Raw genomic sequence first — 22,621 nt, forward strand, 5'->3', positions numbered from 1 at the left:
ACTGGTCACTATATTCTTCATTTCCGGTTAATACTTGTACAGCTGCTGTTATTGTGTATATATTTATTTACATTTATATTTCTTCATACATTCTTATATAGTTCTATATTGTGTATTTTGTATTTTGTTGTACAGTTATTTTATTTTCAACTTTAATTTATATATTTATCTTTATCTTATTCTTCCCAGTTAAATTTACCCTTCATTCTAATTTGTGTTGTACAGTTATTTCATTTTTAACCTTAATTTATATTTTATTCCTTCTTAGTTAAATTTACCCTTTTTAATTTTTCATATTTATTTCCTATCTTATTCATAGCCTTTTCCTTTTTTGTTCTCTTTAGGTCACGAGCAGTTGTCCAAGCATTTCACTGCATATCGTACTGTGTATGACTGTGTACGTGACAAATAAATTTGAATTTGAATTTGAATTTGCTGCCACATCTTTAAGCTGTGACAGGTAAGTTACAGTAGCTGATGAGCTGATTTCAATGCTATACGCACTGGCTAGGTCTCGAACGTGATAGACAACTTCAGGTTTCACAGTGCAAGGTCTGTCATAAGGCAAATATCTTTTCTCTAGTTCTTTAGCAGTAGCCTCATGTTGAAATTCCACAATAATCTGACCACCAGTTGGTAGCTTAATCTGCCTACTGACAGGACCGAAAGCTTCTAAGAACTCAATTATTTCTTTATCAATGTCTGTGTTAGTTAAACCACTGACCAAGACAGCATTTTGAACTTTAACATTCTCTGTTTTCACAACTTCCATTGTTAGGACACGTAAAAGTACCAGTAGAAAAAAAAAACAAGTCACTGTGAAGCTCCAAGCACTCTTAAATGTTTTATTAAATTTTGGGTGGACTAACAACTCTGCAAACCCTCGCCACTTTCTATAGCCAAGTACAGGATAGGGTAGGGGAAATTAAAGTAAGATGGAGAGAATGGGCCAGTAGCTAGATTCGTAGGAGGGATAAAGTGAGTTGCGTGGAGAAGAATGACTGGAGCCACAGGTAAAGTTGCTATGAATTGTATTAAACTATTTAGCAACAATTTAACAGCATTTCATGAACAGGAATGAAATCATAAAATAAAATACAGTGACAGCAATAATAATAACAATCAGAATCCTATCTGAGCTCAGATATGTCAGTCTTGCCGGCTTAATAGTCAGTGTTCAGTCAAGTCAAATCCAATAGGTTGTGATTGGTGCGATTTCGTCCTACCGCACTGTTGCAATTGTTCGTGAGAGAAGAGCAACCTGCCCTTCTGGGCCAACTCGGAATGGCTGTGGTTCGGTTCAAAGGGAAAGGCTCGCCATCTTCCTCGTCAGGAAGAGATCCAGGTCTCACAATCCCATAAAAAAAAACCTAGCCAGCACACTTCTAATGTTCAACTCTCAGAGAGGATCTTGTCCACTTCATCCGCTCCCATGCAGATCGCGATGGTTTCAAGGTCCGAAATGTTCACAATAAATCAGGTCCGTTTCTCCAAGGTCCATGCAGATCTCCGGTATGGATATTTGCTCAATTTATCAAGTTAATAGTTATTTTCCAGCGAAAAGCTTGGCGGTGAAAATCAGCGATGGTCTCGTGCACCTCCGTCTCTCTCTGTGTCTGAGCACGTGACGGTACAGAGCAGGGGAAGGCGGGGCTTGTTCCTTCCTAACCAGTAGGGGTGTTAAATATACTCTTTGGGTTTTATTCTTATATTTATAGTATTTATCTTTTATTATTGATTCATTTTTGATCAACTCAGTGATTAACAGAGTAATGATAAATCCCAATTAACAATAACATGTTGTAGTGCATTACTGAGTCGTGTAAACTCACTGGGTTACATCCTCCCCCCTTAAATCTCATGCACGTCCCCGTGCATGGCTCTGGTGGAATAGGCAACATCATTAGCAAGGGAGTCGATGAAAGCTTTGTTCAATCCTTGAAAGAGTGATTTAACCACTGTTACTAGTGGGTTACCTAGCTGAGGATAAGTGAGTCTTTGGGATGGTTGGCGAATTCTTTCAGATCTTCTGATCTGTGTTTCTGTTTGCAAGGTTTCAGGTTCATCATCATTTTCAACTTGTCTTTCAGGTGAAAGTTGATGAGTTGAGTTCTCTGACAACGGTGAATCTGACAGACTGGTCGACAAAACATTTTTGTCTTTTCGAGTGTCTGTTTCAGACTCACTTGGTGTGTTGTTTTGTAGGCTTGTGTCACTTTCACTTGGTGGTAAGTTTGCTTCACTTTCACGTTCTGTCTGAGGTAGGTCTGTTTCACTGTCCATTTGAGGTAAGTTGGTGTCAGTTGAACTTCCAATTTCGCCTTCAGGTAAGTATGTTTCAGTTTCATGCTCAGGTAAGTCTGTCATGTCCGGTAATGTGTTAGGTTGTTCATTATCATTTACAGGATATTTGTTTTGTTTGAATCCTTGTGTTGGCGGTATGGTACATACTTGGTAAAAATGTCTGTCTTTCACTTGTGGAGGTTCAGGGTAATAAAACTCATCTTCCTCTTCTCAAATGTTTGGTCGGAGTCAACTTCCGAAGCTGAACTTTGTCTTGTGCGTGGTCTGTTAGTTTTTGTGACTCAGGCACCTCCGTCTCTCTCTGTGTCTGAGCACGTGACGGTACAGAGCAGGGGAAGGCGGGGCTTGTTCCTTCCTAACCAGTAGGGGTGTTAAATATACTCTTTGGGTTTTATTCTTATATTTATAGTATTTATCTTTTATTATTGATTCATTTTTGATCAACTCAGTGATTAACAGAGTAATGATAAATCCCAATTAACAATAACATGTTGTAGTGCATTACTGAGTCATGTAAACTCACTGGGTTACATCAGCTTTTATAATAACTTAATATCTCAGATCATAGCTAGTTTAGGTAGCTGCCAGCTACTAATGCAAAGGCCAGTAGAACCTTGCATGTCAATTGTCTTTGCAATAGAAAAAGGAAACATATACAACACTACAGTAAAAGATGGTTTTTAGGAGGTTAAAACTACCATCCACTGGTTTCTGATGTTTTCTTTAGAAGCTCTGAGCAATTTTGCCATTGCTGTTTGGTGACAGAGGCACAGAGCTCAATGCTGATGCATGCTCTTCTACTCACAGAAGTAAATCAATGAGTATGTCTAATGAAGTCAAAATAGAACTAGAGAATATATGTTTTCATAGAAAAATAAAACACCTGTAGCTCAGGTGGCAGAGCAGGTCAGCCACTAATCAGAAGGTCGGTGGTTTGATCCCAGGCTGCCTCCTGGCTGCATGCCAAATATCCTTGGGCAAGATACTAACCCCGTGTTTGCCTACTGGTGGTGGTCAGAGGGCCCGGTGGCGCCAGTGTCCGGCAGCCTCGCCTCTGTCAGTGCGCCCCAGGGCAGCTGTGGCTACAATGTAGAGGGGTCAAAGCTTTCAAAGAAAAGCGTCTGGACTTCTTTAAGTTGCTTGAAGACGTTTCACCTCTCATCCGAGAAACTTCTTCAGTTCTAAGGTCAAATGGTGGAGAGTCCCAGATTTAAACCTAGTGGGAGTTTCCCCCCACAGAGGGACAAAAGGACCCCTGATGATCCTCTAATTGCCTGAGCCAAGGTGTGAAACTGGCTGTGGGTCCCAATCAGCCAGGGTTTCGGGTGAGCACATTGTGAAACCTGGCCCCACCTTATCATGCGAATTCCTGAGGTCAGATGGCCCAGGATGTGAGTGGGCGTTAAGGCATCTGGGGAGGGAACTCAAAACTGGATTATAGATGGCTTCTTTCACTCCTCTTTCAAACCATCTGTCCTCTCTGTCCAAAATGTGAACATTGGCATCCTCGAAAGAGTGTCCTTTATCCTTAAGATGCAGATGGACTGCTGAGTCTTGTCCTGTGGAGGTGGCTCTTCTGTGTTGTGCCATGCGCTTGTGAAGTGGCTGTTTGGTCTCTCCAATGTAGAGATCTGGGCATTCCTCGCTGCACTGTACAGCATACACCACATTGGGCATGTGTTTTGGCGTTTTGTCTTTCGGGTGAACCAGTTTTTGTCTGAGCGTGTTGCTGGGTCTGAAATGCACCGGGATGTCATGCTTGGAGAAAACTCTCCTGAGTTTTTCTGATACACCGGCTACCACCGGCTATCAGAAAAACTCAGGAGAGTTTTCTGGGCTGCCCCGGACTCTGTGGGGCCGGGTGGTGCTGCTGTGGGCCCCGGTCTGCATTAGCCTGGGCCCCCTTGCCCTGGTGGGTTCCAGAGTGTGGGGGTGTCTACTGCCCTACCCTCATTTTTAAATGCATATAGACACTGAGGGTTTTCGGGAGGAGACGTGCTGCTCTCTGGCAGGAAGCACCATGCCCTCGTTCTGTTAACCGTCAGGGCTGGGGGGCTGGGAGGAGGTGCTGGCCATCGGATTGGGGTCTGGGATGCGGGGCCTCCCCGCTACTGTAGATACGGAGGCGGTCTGCTTTGCTCCACCCCAGACAGATGGGTTACATCTCCTGGGTCTGGGTACGGTTTGCCCCTCTGGGGGCAGGGGTACCCGGACCTGGGATATAGAGTATGTTTGGGGAGTGTGAATGTGTGTGCAGTGTCTATTTATATCTGTCTGGAGGTGGGAATGCACGTTTGTGTCTGCGTGCGCCTGTTCGTCTGTGTCTATATGTCAACTTGGGTCTTAGACTCCACCTCTCTGGGAATATCTCAGGCTCTTCGAGGTATGGAGGCCTATCTCCCCTCACCACAGGGTCTATTTCCCCTCACCACACTCCCTGCCGGTGGCTGATGCCCTCAGACGTTGGTGTGTTGGTGGTCCTTGGTGTCTGGGGCTGGGCGCTCATGTATGTGGCCGATTGGCGGGGCCTGGCACCTGTGACCCGGCTGGACCCCTTCCGGGGGGTGGGATGCCCTCAGACCTCTGGCCTCTGGGCCTGAGGCCCGGTCCTCTCTGGCACAGCTGGCTGCCGGCAGAGCCCGCGGGCACGTCACTGTAACCCCCTCTGGCCTCTGCTCCGTGGCTGCTGGGTGACCTCTTATTTGGGGCTCTCCTCAGCTCTTCGCAGGAGGGTGGCATGGTTGCCCCCCTGGTGGTCCTCCTTGGGTCCTATTCTGGGGCCTCTGGATGTCTGGGCCTGGATCACCTCCATACCTTCTTCATGCCCTGGGGGACGGGGCTATGACTCCCCACACTCCCTAGCAGATCGTTACATGGAGAAACCTTTTGAATACAAGCGTGCTGATCCACACAGGTATGCACACAGGTGTACACACGGGTGTTCACGGACACAAACTACACCTTTCTTGGCTGCTGCCTCAAAGCACATTGTGCGCTGTCGATCTTGCGTGCTGCACAACAACATGTAATATTTAGTATCTACTGTTATCTACTGTTAGCTAGTTTATTGTGATGGTGTTGTTTTTATTATGTTGCTCTTTCTTGTTTGTTTTCTCTTCTGTTTTTTCTTCTCTCCATACAGGTGATCCAGGTGTTGTTTGTTTTTCCTTTTTTTTTTCTTTCTCCCTTTCTCACCGTCTCTTCTCCCCTCTATTTTTCTTTCTCTCCCTCCCTTTTTTTAAAATTCTTTCTCCCTGTCCTATCCCCCAGTCATGTCTGTCCCGTCTGTAACAACCGAAAACCAAATAAAATAAATACATAATCATAATAAAGGTCAATCAAATGGACCAATATGGTAAAGCCATGATGATCCAATTGGTAAAGTAAATCTGCTTGGCATTTTTCTTGGCCTTGAGACAACAATTCTGATGGCTAAAGATCCAAACGGGACAGGCAAAAAAACCCCAAAAAACATCACAGTTCAACACCAGTTCAATCAGATTCAGGACTGAGTTCAGGACTTTGACTAGGCCACTCCAAAGTCTTCATTTTGTTTTTCTTAAGCGTTTCAGAGGTGGACTTGCTGGTGTGTTTTGGATCATTGTCCTGCTGCAGAACACAAGTGCACTTTAGGTTGATGTCACATTCTCCTTCAGGATGTTTGGGTAGACAGCAGAATTCACAGTTCCATTTACCATAGTAAGTCTTCCAGGTCCTGAGGCAGCAAAACAGAACCAGTCCATCATAGTAAGACAACCATATTTTACTGTTGGTATGCTGTTCCTTGTCTCAAATGCTGTCTTACTTTTACACCAGGTGTAATGGGGACGCATCAACATGTTTTCTGGAGAAATGATACGAGTCTTTGTATTGCTTTTGGCTTTCACTTTGGAACCATTTTTGCCCAGCTTCTTTATTATGGTGGAGTCATGAACACTGACCTTAACTGAGGCAAGTGAAGCCTGCAGTTCTTTGGATGTTGTTATGGGGTCCTTTGTGACCTCTTGAATGAGTCATCACTTTGCTTCCGGTTAATGCTTCCGCTCCTGGGAAAGTTCACCACTGTTCCATGTTTTCTTCATTTATAAATAAAGGGTCTCTCTGTGGTTCGCTGCTGTCCCGCAGCTCTAGAAATGGCTTTAAAACTTTTTAATGCTGAGAGATCTCAATTACTTTGTTTTTCATTTGTTCCTGAATTTCCTTGGATTGTGGCATGATGTCTGGCTCTTGAGGATCTCTTGGTGTACTCCACTTTGTCAGACCTTTGCTATTTAATCCAAAGTTTTAGGTCCAATTATCTAGCTCTTGAGCATTGCCGCAATCTAAAAATTCCAACAGTGCCTGAAAGCATCAACTCTGTGCTTTTTCAGTGATATTAGGGTGATTATGGTAATCCCAGGCAGGTCGACACATCAGAATCTAAGCAAATACAGAAAACAACAAAGCAAACAGCAAAATAAAAATAAATAAAAATAAAACTCCAAATATCCGAAAAAAATGCCTGTTGTCTGTACAGCCCCACCACATTCGTTCACTCTCTCTTCTCTGAAACAACTTTCATTTTCACAGGGCTGCTGTGACATCATACCTCAGGTGACTCTAATATCACTTAAAAGCACAGAGCCACTTTCAGGAACTGCTGGAATTCTTTTAACTCTTTAAAGGTTAAATGATTTCGTTAAAATATTTGGTGGGGGTAGGTTTAGGTTTTTTTCTCCCTAGTCATATACACTTTCATTTAGAAACTGCATTTCGAGTTTACTTGTATTATCATTGTCTAGTAGTTATTTTTTTATTTGATGACCTGAAGTATTTAAGTGCGACAAATATGCAAAAGAATACAAAATCAGGAAGGGACAAACTTTTTTTTCACAACACTGTATAGTTTGTTTTCTTCTGAAAAGGAAACTCTTTGAGGTTTTAAGTTGAGCACACCATTATAATGTAATATGATGTAATTGATGTAGTGCAGTGGAAATATATCAAACAGGAAACTACTAGAAGGCCATATATATATATATAAAACACCCAGCACGCCCCTGCGGGCGGTTTATCCTTCAAGCTCGGGTCCTCTACCAGAGGCCTGGGAGCTTGAGGGTCCTGCGCAGTATCTTAGCTGTTCCCAGGACTGCGCTCTTCTGGACAGAGATCTCCGATGTTATTCCCGGGATCTGCTGGAGCCACTCGCCTAGCTTGGGAGTCACCGCACCTAGTGCTCCGATTACCACGGGGACCACCGTTACCTTCACCCTCCACATCCTCTCGAGCTCTTCTCTGAGCCCTTGGTATTTCTCCAGCTTCTCGTGTTCCTTCTTCCTGATATTGCTGTCATTCGGAACCGCTACATCGATCACTACGGCCGTCTTCTTCTGTTTGTCTACCACCACTATGTCCGGTTGGTTAGCCACCACCATTTTGTCCGTCTGTATCTGGAAGTCCCACAGGATCTTAGCTCGGTCATTCTCCACCACCCTTGGGGGCATCTCCCATTTTGACCTCGGGACTTCTAGGTTATACTCGGCATTGTCCTATATATATATATATATATATATATATATATATATATATATATATATATATATATATGTATACATACACACACACACACACACACACACACACACACGTACTACTTACTGTGAAAGACAGGAAAGAAGAGAAAAGTGTTCCCTCATCATATCTGGAAAGCTTGGTTAACACACTCTCTAGAATGACGACAAACTAGGAAAGAAGAGAGGAAAAAGAAGCCTCAGAGAAATGACTTTACATTTGGGAACATAAGCTATCACAAATTGTGAGTCGTATATAAAATTGGATTCTTGTCGTTATCATCTCATCTCATTAAGTCTTTATGGTGCTTTTGAATTTTTCGTGTCTTTTGGTGACTTCTTTAGCCTCAGACTAAAGAGCTAACTTGGATGAGTGATGAAACATCTCTTCCATTGAAAATCCTATGTCCAGATGAGTGATGATTTCTTTACCCGGATGGCTAACCATGCATTCATACATTTAAATGAAATTGTAATAGTTTAAAATGAGCCTTTTTGTTATATTATGTCTCTCTGTAGTTGTTTTGAATGCCTGGTTTAGGTTTTATTGCTGTCATTTGTTTGTCTTTTCAACAAGAACTGAAACCATGCTAGGAACATGTAGTGTACTTTTGTACCTTAGCTACTAGCAGAGTAATCATCTCCTTCACCGTCTCCTCAATTAGATTGTTGATTTGGGAGTGATATTGCCTCTGCAGAAGAATAAGAGGAAGAAAAAAATGTTAGACTGTTCACCCTCAGTAGATTACACTTGGTAACCTCTGTTTGACACCAGCCACTGAAAAGAAACACTGGAAGTTTTTACACTAAATAGTATTTAATTATTAATTTGCCGTGGCATAGTTATTATATATAGCATGAGCTGCAGATATTTTTAAGACTGGACTGACTGCCTATTCAGGAGTGAAAATAAATTTTTCATAGCATGTCATCTCTAAAACCTGTGTGATATTCTTCTCATGAAAGTGAGTTAAAAAAAAATACTCCTGTCCAAAACTTTCAGTAAATCCAGCATCTTTTGAATGTCAAAAGAAGGCTTTCAGCCGCTGCACATGAGTAAATCTAGCTCCAACCTATCAAGGTATATTTTGTACAGCCTGGTCTTGTTTATATGACCTGCAAACAAAACAAACAAAAACCACCAATGAAAACACTGAGGTGAATTAAGATTTTGCAGGATTCTGGAGTCTATCATCTCAATATTGTAGTTTCAAAATGCAGACATCCAGCATCACATTGTTGGGTGACTAGTGTAAGGTCGTTCAAATTCTGTGTTAGGTTGTTTCTGAACAACCTAACGATTTTCTCTCATCTCAGAGTGAAAGTTTGGGTTTTCTTTGAAACTTTGGCAAAGTGGTGATACATCCAAAGAACTAGTACTTACATACAATTGTTTGAATTAGTGGTCTTCAGTCTTTTAGAAGCAACTTCAAGAGACCTGTAAATCTACAAGACTGACGTCTTTGGACTTTACGATTGTGCCAAGTAATATAAATCCTTATGGTGGCAAAGAAAAACTACCAGTTGTCAGTTAGTCATGATCACTAATAAGAAGTGAATAGTCCTGGACCTTCAAGTCAAGTTAAAATACACTGTAGAACATTTAGCTCTAGCTATTAAAAGATTTAAGCTCCAAATTACCATGACATTCAAACTTTTGACCTCAAGTGTATCCAAGATTTAAATTGTGTGATGTCCAATATGAATCATTTTAAACTGGAGGGAAATCCACTCTGAAAGCAAGTGCGTTTACGGGAGATATTTAGTATTTCCTACCTCCTGCCCCAGGTCCATGGCACACAGCTTGGCTGACTGGACCTTGGCGTCCACCATGACATTAAACATGGTGCAGATGGATTGAGGCACTCGGAAGTCTGTGGTCCGGCTGCTCCTCTGAAGCTTGGCCTCAAAGGCTGTCCTTGTCCTAGTGAAGGAATTTTCCAGGCTATAGCCATTTAGAAGTGTGACCCAATAATGACCCAAAGTAACAATTATATCGGAAATCTAATCATATGAACATGAAAATAGCCCAGTTACAGAAGTATTTTTACTTTTTCTGACTACCTTTTAGTACATTTGTTCAGTTATTAAAAAAAGAAAAACTTTTCTCACTCATTTCTTTTATATTTTTCCCTCTCTTCCTCTCCCCTGACACAAAGTATAGTTCCCTAAAACTGTAATAGTAATTCTTCAAACATGTTACCAGTCATGTATGGGCAGAAATCTGTGCCATCAGAAACTGAATTTGAATCGAATTGAATCTGAATTGTAACTTGAATAAATGCTTTTACAAACTGAATATGAATTAGCCTAATTTGAAATTCAATTTATTGGTCTGAAAATGATCATCACTAAATTGAAATTGAATTTTATATTTTGAAAATGAATTCATTTGCTTTGCTTTGAAACTGTATTTTATGCTTTAAAAATTGTAGCTCTCGAATAATTTCAGATTCACCTTTCATTCATAAAAAACGAATTAAGCATGCGCTCAGTACCCTAAGAATTATTATGGTAGTTATACACAGTGATAGTTGTATATCATATTATACCACTTCAAACAGAGATGATCCAGTAATGCTGCACTAATGAATTACACTAACTATTCACTTTAGCTAAAGTTATTAAGTCAGCTAAAGAGTTGGGATGCTGTGTAAGACATAAATAAATCTAAAACACAAAGGTTTGGACACCGTTTTGCATGTTTCCCTACTGTAGGGGTCTCTGCAAGCATACAGAGGGGGTACTCTGAGAGGGTCCAAGATGACAACTTTGGAATTCTACTAGAAACAGTCGATCATATTTGTTGTCAAAGCTGAATCCAGGGCAAACTACGCTAAATTAGTGTTTTTAGCTAGCAGCTACAATAAGCATAAAAGTTACTGTATGGCTATCATTTGTTAACATGACGCTTGTTCTTATACATGTAATACATTTATTACCAACCTGAGCGTTTATCCGCTGGTCATTCGACATGACGAATGACTTCTGAAGTCTTAATCTAGCTCAAGATGCTGTAGATTCCCGTCGGTAACACTTTCGGTCCGCTAGTAAAACGTAGTTCTATTAATCTGCACTCGATTACTCTTGAACTGGAACCGGATGTTAGTTCCAAAAAACTGAATTTTGGAACTGAAACTGAATGGTGAGAAGTGAATCTGAAATTATTCGAGAGCTAAAATTTTTAAAGGATAAAATACAGTTTCAAAGCAAATCAATTCATTTTCAAAATATAAAATTCAATTTCAATTTAGTGATGATCATTTTCAATAATGTAATAATGTAATAAATTGAATTTCAAATTAGGCTAATTCAAATTCAGTTTTTAAAAGCATTTATTCAAAATACAATTCAGATTCAATCTGAGCAATTCAAATTCAAATTTAACTTATTCAAATTCAGTTTCTGATGGCACAGATTTCTGCCCATAGTCATGTTTCAAACCCATTTTCAATTCAAATATCACTACTACAATATATACACTACAACTGTTTTCTAGCAGTCACACCTCATCTTACCGTTTGACACAGGATTCTATCATGTCACTAGACATCAGCTTCAGTCGGGTCTCAAGGTGTTTTCCAAACTCTTCTTCTGGCCAGTGGAGATCTCTGATGAATGTCTGCAAAGCATCAAGCTTCCAGAAGAGATCTTCTGATGTCCCTGAGCCATTACTGTAGAAAAATTAAACACATTTTTAGACATTATGTGTATATTCATGCAAACAAAATAAAAGACAAAAATCACTTTTATGGTAACTTCATTTACAATTCATTTACAATGCATAAAATAGTAATAAGACAAAAGACTTATCATGAATTGTATGTCTGTGGTCATAACTGCGTAAATTTGGGGTTCAAACTCAAAGCATTTTTGGGCTAATTTCAAGAACATAGTAAAGGACATTAATTGTGACTTTGAAGTGATTTAAAACCAGGTTTTCCAGAACTAATGAAATCCTCAATTTCCTGATGACAAAAGGGCCTTTTTTGGGGGAAAGCAAGGACTGCTTGGACCAGGATGAGCAGCACTCCCACTTATCACTGACCACATTATTAACTTGGTAAAGCCAAGTACATCATATTTGATACACAAGCTTTAGTGAGTTTTTGACACTTGTACATGATTAGTGTGATTCTCCAATATGTGCCTTTCTGTTGATTGTATATATTTCTTATGTTTGTTATTTATGCTGTCTTACTATTTACATTTTATTCCTGCACAGTCGGTGTAGAGCACAATAATGGGCTATTCTATTCTATTCTATTCTATTCCAAATGAGAAAATCCAAGGGCGATTGTGGCTCAAAGAGTTGGCAGTTTGTCTTGTAATCGGAAGGTTGCCGGTTCGAGCCCCGGCTTGGACAGTCTTGGTCGTTGTGTCCTTGGGCGAGACACTTCACCTGCCGCCTGCTGGTGTTGGCCAGAGGGGCTGATGGCGTGATTCTGTCAGTCTGCCCAGAGCAGCTGTAGCTACAACTGTAGCTGCCTCCACCAGTGTGTGAGAGTGAATGAATAGGGGCATTGTAAAGTGTTTTGAGGGCCCCAAAAAGCACCATATAAATGCAATTTATTATTATTACATAACCAGTACTTACACAAGCTAAGTTATTTGTATTTAATTCTAAGTATATGTGGTGTAGTCCAGCATTTATTTTGTAATCTGTGCTAAATTATGATTATTTGGGTGTTTTCTTTGGCACGTCTTGTTGTGTGCGGTGAACACCACTCTCATTCCATTTTCTGTCTAGAAGAAGAAGAAGAAGAAGAAGAAAGTGTGTACTTTATTGTACTTTATTGAGCCCCGTGGGGAAATTGCTCTCTGCATTTAACCCATTCACTTAGTGAAGCAGTGGGCAGTCTACGACAACTTCTTAACCATCAGCAGATGATGTATGCCGATATTTGGCCAATTTACTGTTAGTCTTTGGGAGGACTGCATGCAGTCTCGGTTTAGCTGTTTGACTATTCCTTTTCTGGCACTTATTGGACTTTTTTTTTGACTGAGAATCCACTGTTTCATATCAGGCCAAATAGTAAACTAACTAGAGTAGACAGATTCAAAGATCTAGATCCAGGCAAGCAGATGTAACAGTAAATGTTAAGATGCTGGTGTTTCAGCCTTTAGCAGAAAACCTCATCTTGTAAATCCTAAATGCTGAAGTGTACACAGCGGCTATTCTTAGAACATATTTTTCCACACTGAATAGACCTTGCATCTGTGGTATACCTAATGTAGAACAGGGAAAATAGTATAAATCCATCCATCCATTTTCTTCAGCTTATCTGAGGCTGGGTGGGAACAGCAAGCTAAGCAGAGAGGCCCTGACCCTCTTCTCCACAGCCACCTCCCCTAGCTTATTAAATTGAATGTGCCCGTATCACTTCAACTTTCTCCTTTCGATATTGAGGAGTAGCAGCTCTGCTTGAATGACTGAACTCTGACTGAAGACTGATCACTAAGGGAGATAGGGTAGTCACACTATGCCATGACATTTACATGAACATGGCTCTGGGACTATATAAAACCCAAGCATCAGCAACAAACTATTTTTATGCAATTCTAAACATGTGGGGGTTTTTGGGGGGTAGGGTGAGGGTGGGAGTGAAAGAGTTGCTAACTATGAAGTGAAGATTGAGATGCAACTCTCAGCACTTTTTTATAGGGCTGGTATTTTTGAATGTGTATCCACAAGATCCCAGATGTGGGAATAAAGATGGATGTGCTGCAGTGACAGCGTCACACTCTGCAGGATTCGGCGCCATATGAAGTAGGTTTCACACGTTTGAAATCCGTTATCAGTGCAGACAACTTATAGCTTAATTTTTCAAAGTGCTATTGATGATGTGTGAATAGTATATTGTTACATCTAGGTCTTTTAATGGTAGCACTAACATGGCATATTAATAGAAAACCTGAATGGGTGGTGAAAATACATTAAAGTTGCACTTTAGTTATACTGTCCTAACCACTCCTGAGGCCAAAAAATTCTGCCAGCTTACTACATTCATTAGCAGACAAGAAAATACTAGCATCAAAAAGAAAACCACTACACAGTTATGTGCTTTGTTGATGGACATTGCTTCCCACAAGGCAGCACACAGATGTAATGATGAGGAAAGCACAGGGAGAGACTGCTTTCATTTTGCAACTATCTGTGAAATGGAATAATGACTACTTTCCCGAACACCATGTTTTGTTTTTCACTCTTACCACATGTAAACAACTGCTCAAAAGTTTTACAACACCCCAATTTTTCCAGTTATTTATTGCAATTCAAGTTGTTCAAGTCCAATGAACAGCTTGAAATCGTACAAAGGTAAGTGGTGAAGTGCCAGAGGTAAAAAAAAACAAAAAAAAGGTAAGGTTACTCAAAACTGAACGTACATTTCAGAATAATACAAAAAAGCCTTTTTCAGTAAACACAAAATAGGTTAACAATTTAAATTGTTCTGTAGCAATGGAGGTTGATCAAGCCTTGGAAGCTGCTGCTAATTCCTACATATACTGGCACTGGACACTTTCATAGACACAACTTGCTACAGAATTGACCCCCTCATGCTTTTCGGAACAACATTAATTGTTTACAGCATAGTTTGTTATATATTAATATGATCATGTCCAGAGATGGGCGATAATCTGATCACTTTCTTCAAGTAACGAGTAAAGTAAGGGATTACTATTGCAAAAACCGTAATTAGATTACCGTTACTTTCCCGTAGGAACGCTGCGTTACAGCGTTACTAAAATTGTGATTGTTTTGCGAGAATGTCTCATGTAAGCGAGTGCGCTGTTGGTGACAACAGCTGTGTGCAGATCAACAATGGATCACATATCGATTGTGGGAGAGAGTATGAGCGTGCAGCGTTTAAAGCGTGGAAGTACTGACCTTACTTTGAGTTTGATTCCATAAAAAGTGAAAAAAACATTAGTGTCCGTTGTGCTTGGGAAGAAAACTTCTTTTTACAGCGAAAAAAAACCCTAAACTTCCAAGCAAGCAAAGAGTGCGCTACGACGTGACGGGAAACTCACAGAGAAACTCACGAATTCTTCAACTGACCGCGGCACACCTGCACCAGGGTAACCCTCCGCCTTCCCCACTCCTGCTTTACAGGTGAAAATAGAGCAACAGGACCGCTGAGTCTTTGACTTTATTTATGTTCTGCTGTGTCTTACTTGTATCTATTTGAAAGACTGAGTGTAAACACAAAAAATATTTTATTTTATGTGCTGGAATGTGCAGAAAATAGGTTTTAACTTCGGAGGTGGGGTGCCCCCGGCCTCTCGGCCTGGGGCTCGGTCACTCAGGCACGGCTGGCTGCCGGCGGAGCTCACGGGAGCGTCACTGCAACCCCCCCTGGCTTCTGCTCCGCGGCTGCTGAGTGAGCCCTCATCTGGGACTCTCCTCAGGTCTTTCTGGGACAGTGGCGCGGCTGCCCCTCTGTTGGTCTTCCTTGGTCTCTTGTGTTCTGGGGGCCTCTGGATGTCTGGAGTTTTGATCTCCTCCATACCTGCTTCATGCCCTGGAGGATGGGGCTGTGGCCCCCCCACACCCTCTAGCAGATCATTACATGAAGGAACCTTTAAAAAAAAAAAAAAAACAAGCGCGTCCATGCTCACAGGTGTACACACGGGTGCTCACACACACAAACTACACCCTTTTTGGCTCCTACCTCAAAGCACACTGTGTTCTGTTGATCTTATGTGCTGCACAATAATGTTTAATATTTAGTATTTACTGTCATATTCCCATATATCATTGTGATGTTGTTTATTCTATTACTCTTGTTCTCTTCTGCTTGTTTTCTTTTTTCTTTCTCAGCAGGTGATCCACGTGATCGATATATGCATTTTTTTTCCTTCTTTTTTTTTCCTGCTCATTCTGTTGGTTTTTGTTTTTTGCCCTTCTCCCCCGTCCCTCTTCTCAGCTGTTTCTCTTTCCCTCTTTCTTTCTCCCCTTCTTTCCCCCAGTCAAGTCTGTCCCGTATTCAGTAAGTAAAAATAAAATGAACAATAAAAGGTGAATCAAGTGGACCATTACGGCAAGGCTGGGATGGTCAATTTGGTAAAGTAAATCCGTTGGGCATCTTTCTTTGCCTTTAGACAACAATTCTGATGGCAAAAGAGCCAAACGGGACAGGCAAAAAAAAAATAGGTTTAAAATGTTAAACTAATTTATTCAAGTCAGAGAATGTTGCATATAATTAAATATTTGCTTGATGCATAAAGTTAAAAGATTAAAACTGCTAAAACAAGTTTTAAAAAGAGACTTTTCCATTTGATTACATTTTGTATGATGGATTATGTAGAAAAAGTAGAATTGGGCTGAAAGATCTATCGCTTTATCACCTCTTCAGGTTGTAAATCGTGTTTTTAAAAAGTAACTAAGTAACTAATTACTTTTGAAAATAAGTAATCAGTAAAGTAATGGGATTACTTTTTGGGGAAGTAATCAGTAATTAGTTACCGATTACTTTTTTCAAGTAACTTGACCAACACTGGTGATGAGCTCTGAAACCTGACTGAAACTCTTCAGTACTCCTAAGTACTGCTTGGCTCCTCAATCTGTAGCCACATCATCTCCTTGCAATGGGTTGGCTGAAGGGGTTGATGCATATGCATCCACAGTGGTGGGGACAGTGGATCACTTTGGTATATTCTGAACTCCTGAGCTGGAGAACTCAGGAGTGGACCATCACCTCACAACATGGATACTGGACTACTTCACCTACCGACCACAGTATGTGAGACCTCAGGGCTGTGTGTCAGACAGTGTTGTCTGCAGTACGGGGGCCCCACAGGGAACGGTTCTGGCTCCGTTCCTCTTCACCATCTACACTGCAGACATCTCCCACAACTCCACCCAGTGCTTCCTGCACAAGTTCTCTGATTACTCTGCAATAGTCGGCCTCATCACTGATAGGGGACGACAAGGAGTACAGAGGACTGACCCAAGACTTTGTGGACTGGTGCCAGCTGAACTACCTAAGAATCAACACTTGAACAACCAAGGAGTTGATGGTAGACTTCCACAGGCACAAACATCCTCCACTGCAACCACTGAACATCCAAGGTATGGACATTGAGACTGTGGACAGCTACAGGTGCCTTGGTGTTCATCTGAACAATAAACTGGACTGGACTCATAACTCAGACGCCCTCTACTGGACAGGGCAGAGCAGGCTGTACCTGCTGCAGAGACTCAGGTCTTTTGGCGTGAAGGGCCCACTCCTGAAGACCTTCTATGACTCTGTGGTGGCCTCAGCCATCTTTTACGGTGTGGTCTGCTGAGGCGGCAGCATCTCTGCTGGGGACAGGAAGAGACTGAACAGGCTGATCCACAGGGCCAGCTCTGTTCTGCCCTCTGGACCCAGTGGAGGTGGTGAGTGACAGGAGAATGGTGGCTATGCTGTCATCCCTGTTGGACAACATCTCCCACCCCATGCAGCAGACTGTGACAGCACTGAGCAGCTCCTTCAGTGGCTGCGGCACCCATGGTGTGGGACGGAGAGATTTCGCAGGTCTTTCCTTCATACTGCTGTCAGTCTACAACATGGTCTCTGCAGACACACGTGCAAACAGACACACACATATCCAATATACCATGGTAGCCTTTGTCTAGTCTCCCTTAAGTGCAATATTACTAAGTGCAATTTTTCTGATGCAACATAGTATTTTATTCTATGAAAGAAATGTTATGCGATGAAAGTTATGCATGCAAAATTACATTAAGACATTAAGAGCAGCTCAGGCTATTCCTAATGTCTTGATATACTTCTCTCTCAACCAGTAGCTGGCACTTTGACCATCTAGTGTTGTTTCTAATATCCATACACGCAATGGCGGTCCTAGCCTTTATGATGCCCTGGGCAAACAAGGGGGCCGAATACTTTTGCAAGCCACTGTATATATCAGAATCAGAATCAGAAAGGGTTTTATTGCCAAATGTTGAGCGGGTTTACAACATTAGGAAATTGCTGCGGTGCTTCAGTGCAAACATACTTTTAGAAATACTGTTATAAATTAAGCTTAAATGGACATGAAAATAAAAATGAGAATAAGAATTAAAAGTGCTAAGTAGATAGATAGATATATACATGATATATACATGAGTGCAGGTGGTGATCAGTGCCAAACATGGAATGATGCAGTGAACACAGCGTAGGGTCATGTGTTAGTGGTGGGAACAGTCATAAGGTTATTGTTCATGTGTCCAACAGCAGAGGGGAAGAAACTGTTCTTGTGGCGAGAGGTTCTGGTGCGAATGGACCGGAGCCTCCTGCCTGAGGGGAGCAGGTCAAACAGACTGTGTCCAGGGTGAGAAGGGTCAGCTGAGATCCGAGCTGCACGCCCCAGTGTCCTGGAGGTGTACAGGTCCTGCAGAGATGGGAGTCTACAGCCAATCACCTTCTCAGCAGAGCGCAAAACACGCTGCAGTCTCTGTTTGTCCCTGATAGTGGCTCCAGCGTACCACACGGTGATGGAGGAGGTGAGGATGGACTCGATGATTGCAGTGTAGAATTGCATCATCGTCCGTGTTGGCAGGTTGAATTTCTTCAGCTGCCTCAGGAAGTACATCCTCTGCTGGGCTTTCTTAATATTGGGCTTTCTTAATATATCTATATCTATATAATATATTAATATCTATATCTCTCTCTCTCTCTCTATATATATATATATATATAGAGAGAGAGAGAGAGACAGCGAGTACACATGGAATGCAAACAGCTAACAAACAACCATTATAATTCGTTATACAATGAGAACAGGCCAAATCAACAATTGACAATGACTAATTAATATTGTGCTGAACACAGTCCAAAAGATTCAGTAAGCTACATCAGTGTCTACTGTTTACTATCATAGCCAAGTGACTAACAAACATAAACAGAAATTTTCACTATCCCTACTAACTAATGTTATGTTGTTGTGTCTCTGTTGTGGTCAGTGCTATCCTCTCTGCTATTGCATGCTGGGGCAGCAGGTTGAGGGTCACACATGCCAACAGACTAAATAAACTGATCCACGTGGCCAGTAATGTGTTGGGGATGGAGCTGGACTCCGTTAGGGTGGTGTCTGAGAAGCAGATGTTGTCCAAGATAAGGACAATCATGGATAATACCTCACACCCACTCCATGACATACTGGCTAAACTGAGATTACCAAAAAGCACAACTGAACGACACAGGAAATCATTCCTTCCTGTGGCCATCTCACTGTACAACTCCTCCGTGTAATACACTGTAAAAACTGCAATAGTTACACCCTTTTTACACACGCTCTTTTCTACTCTGGAATGTTTTTGACGTTGCTAGCTGGCAGTCTTTTCAAGCGATGTTGAAATTTCCACATTTCGACACTTCAAATACTTCAGGAGCTGTCCGCTCAGCGCAGCATCAGCACCACGGATACATCTGTAGACTCGAGACAGAATTCACAATGTGTTTTTGGGACTTTCAGGTGTTTGGACCAATGTTTTCTTTTCTGATCAAACCAGAAAGGTTTGTCAGCTGGATTTGTCTCGCATTAACTGGCTGGACAAAGAGGACATCGAAATGCAGCTGATTGAACTGAAAAGCTCGACTCTGTGGGGTCAAAGTTTGCAGAACTACGAACACAGCTGGAATCCACAGCTGTGCGTGTTCATGGAGCTGCATGTTCACCTGCTGGACATCACTACCTGACAGGTTTAACTGTCTTCAGAACATTGCAGAGGCCTTATTGACAGTATTTGGCTCTACATGTCTGTGTGAGTCCTCAGGTAGCCTCTGAATGCTGGACACTGGGAGACCTGTGTCTCTGAGTGGGAGACCAGAGATCACATTAACATGTGTGTCTCTGTATCAACAAACATGTCATATTGGCCCAGTTTATTTTTCTTATCATTGTTGTGAGGAGACCATAAATAGCATTTGCATTTTCTGTTGTTCAGTTCATTTGCTGTTATGGATAAAAAGTCTTTGTTGTTTCCAAACAGCTGATAACTATTCGCTGATAGCTGCCTACATCTGCAAACAAATATAATTCTATAAAGTTGTTCTATATAGTGTGTAACTGTTCATATAGAGCGTTATTAAATTTATTGCTAATGCAATTATATGACACATTGACTTCTGAGGAAATTTTAGATGGCACTCATCATCAGAAAGGTTGCCGACCCCTGGTTTGGAGTTTAGTTTGTTATTGCTACTATTTTTACCATTCTTGGAGAAACTGTAACCCACATAATTTCCTTAAGGATTAATCAAGCATTCTGATTGTGTTTGTTTCAGGATACATAACCTGCCATTATCCAATCACACATCTGCTTACCTGTATCTTTTGCTCGTTTCTCCTCCTCTTCTTTTCTCTTTTTTCTAATCTGAGCACCTGATGGCTTTGAACTTTTCTCGTTCTTCTTCCATTAGTTTTAATTTTGCACTCCAGTATGAACACCCATCCCCCAACCCGAGGATCACCACAACATAACCTAATAGACCAACACCTTAGTTCACAGATTTGTGTTGTCTAGGGTTTATTTCTGGGATTTTGCACAATCCAGGATTTCAATCATGAATACATAATGTCCTTGGATTTACAACATTATGAATGAAATGTGCTCTATTTGGAACCAGCCCCCTCCTTTCGACAGGTTGTGTGTGAGACTTTAAATCATCAAACTGTAAATTATAAACTTTAAATTGTTATTGATCCCTTTACCCCGAGTCCTAAAGTGTATATTTATTTTCTTACTCTTCTTATATTTATTGTTTGTTTACTTGCACTGCTGTAACTGGATCCTCATCGTCTCGTCTCTCTATACACTGTACTGTATATAGCGGAGATGACAATAAAGTTTACTTTAACTTCAGCAGCGAGCAGGCACACCGACGGCTCCCACGCTCACTTTTCACGTATAGAATTAAAAAAAAACATTGGTGCAAATTATAAGTCTGTATCATAATGTCTGGTGTTTGTTGGTTTGTTTTTATTTTGTTTTATTTTGGAAGTTGGTTATTAGATGGTGCTCCAGCCAGCCAGAGAATCCCCCTCCGCCCCGCCGTCTCCTTCCTGTGCCGCAAGCAGCAGGCAAACGGAGGGCGCCCTTACTCCCAGCAAATGGCATAAGAACACAGATCGGTGCCTATGCCATCCCCAAAATGCGCTGGCATGATGTCGGGGCAGCATGAGTATGAGCAACTTTTTTTGCCAATACCCGTGATGCCGCCCCCACCACAATGCCGCTCTGGCTGGTTTTTAATATGTCGCCCATATCAAAAAACGCTACTGCATACACGTCAATACTGTTCCTTTGAGCTGTGGCCTATTAAGCTCCAGCTTTTCTATATCTAATAAAATAGCATGATATAATAAAATAGTATATTTTATTAGATATAATAAAATAGCTAGCTACATTTACAGCTGCTCAAAAATTAACACAGCCTTGCAAAATTTATAAAATAATAATCTGTTTGCGATTTGACATGCAGTAGAATCTTATACATATAAATACATGTAGACATTACGATTAAACTCATCTCCACTGTGAGTAAGATGTACTTCATCTTGTGTGCTCTTTGAGTGCTGGCAAATGTTAAAAATAATGATGCTGATACTGTTGCGTTTCTGAGCAAGCAATTAATACAAATAAGTTAATTGTTTTTGCCTCAGCTGATATCAAGAATGTATCCTGTGTCCCTGTATATCCTAATACATAAACTGAGTTTAGTGTTACTTAGCCCACAAATTTTGAGGCATGTTACAATCTTCTTACTCATCTCTGTGCTTGTCCTGCTAGACCTCAGTGCAGCATTCGATACTGTTGACCATAATATCCTATTAGCGCGATTAGAGCATGCTGTAGGTATTACAGGTACTGCACTGCAGTGGTTTTTATCATATCTAATAGACTCCAATTTGTTCATGTAAATGGAGAGTCTTCTTCATACACTAAGGTAGGGCTGTGCGATATGCAGCAGCCTAAGCAGAGAGGCCCAGACCTCCCTCTCCCCAGCCACCTCCTCCAACTTATCCGGGGGAACACCAAGGCGTTCCCAGGCCAGCTGAGAGATATAATCTCTCCAGCGTGTCCTGGGTCTGCCCCGGGGCCTCCTCCCGGTGGGACATGCCCGGAAAACCTCACCCAGGAGGCGCCCAGGAGGCATCCTTGTCAGATGCCCGAACCACCTCAGCTGGCTCCTTTCGATGTGGAGCAGCAGCGGCTCTACTCCGAGCCCCTCCCGGATGGCCGAAATTCTCACGCTATCTCTAAGGGAGAGGCCAGCCACCCTTCGGAGGAAGCACATTTCTGCCGCTTCCGTTTCCGCGATCTCGTTCTTTCGGTCACTACCCACAGCTCGTGGCCATGGGTGAGGGTAGGGACGTAGATCGACCTGTAAAATGAGAGCTTCGCTTTTACACTCAGCTCCCTCTTCACCACGACGGACCGGTGCAACGTCTGCATTACTGCAGCTGCAGCCCCAATCCGTCTGTCGATCTCCGGCTCCCTTCTCCCATCACTCGCGAACAAGACCCCGAGATACTTGAACTCCTCCACTTGGGGCAGGAACTCATCCCCGACCTGGAGTGGGCACTCCACGCTTTTCCAGCTGAGAACCATGGCCTCAGATTTGGAGGTGTTGATCCTCATTCCCGCTGCTTCACACTCGGCTGCGAACCGTTCCAGTGCGAGCTGGAGGCCCCCACCCGATGAAGCCAACAGAACCACATCATCCACAAAAATCAGAGATGAGATTCTGAGGCCACCAAAGTGAAAGCCCTCCGCCACT

General features: G+C 41.9%; 1 protein-coding gene across 4 annotated transcripts in view; it reads right to left on the reverse strand.

The window, feature by feature from the left end:
• LOC146708760 (calcium-dependent secretion activator 1-like) overlaps positions 1-22,621 on the reverse strand; it is a 344,830-nt gene that overhangs the window by 67,557 nt on the left and 254,652 nt on the right. For all 4 annotated transcript variants that reach the window (XM_085455584.1, XM_085455583.1, XM_085455585.1 and 1 more), the window contains 4 exons: positions 11,372-11,527; positions 9,630-9,777; positions 8,471-8,545; positions 7,942-8,025 (listed from right to left, as the gene is read on the reverse strand). In XM_085455584.1, coding sequence (XP_085311710.1) covers positions 7,942-8,025; positions 8,471-8,545; positions 9,630-9,777; positions 11,372-11,527 — 463 coding nt within the window. The remainder of the gene's footprint in view (positions 1-7,941; positions 8,026-8,470; positions 8,546-9,629; positions 9,778-11,371; positions 11,528-22,621) is intronic.

Source organism: Copadichromis virginalis, linkage group LG5 (genome assembly GCF_057382275.1).
Source record: "Copadichromis virginalis isolate Kocher_CV1m ecotype Utaka linkage group LG5, C_Virginalis_male_GT1.1, whole genome shotgun sequence".
In the NCBI taxonomy this organism is placed as follows: Eukaryota; Metazoa; Chordata; class Actinopteri; order Cichliformes; family Cichlidae; genus Copadichromis; species Copadichromis virginalis.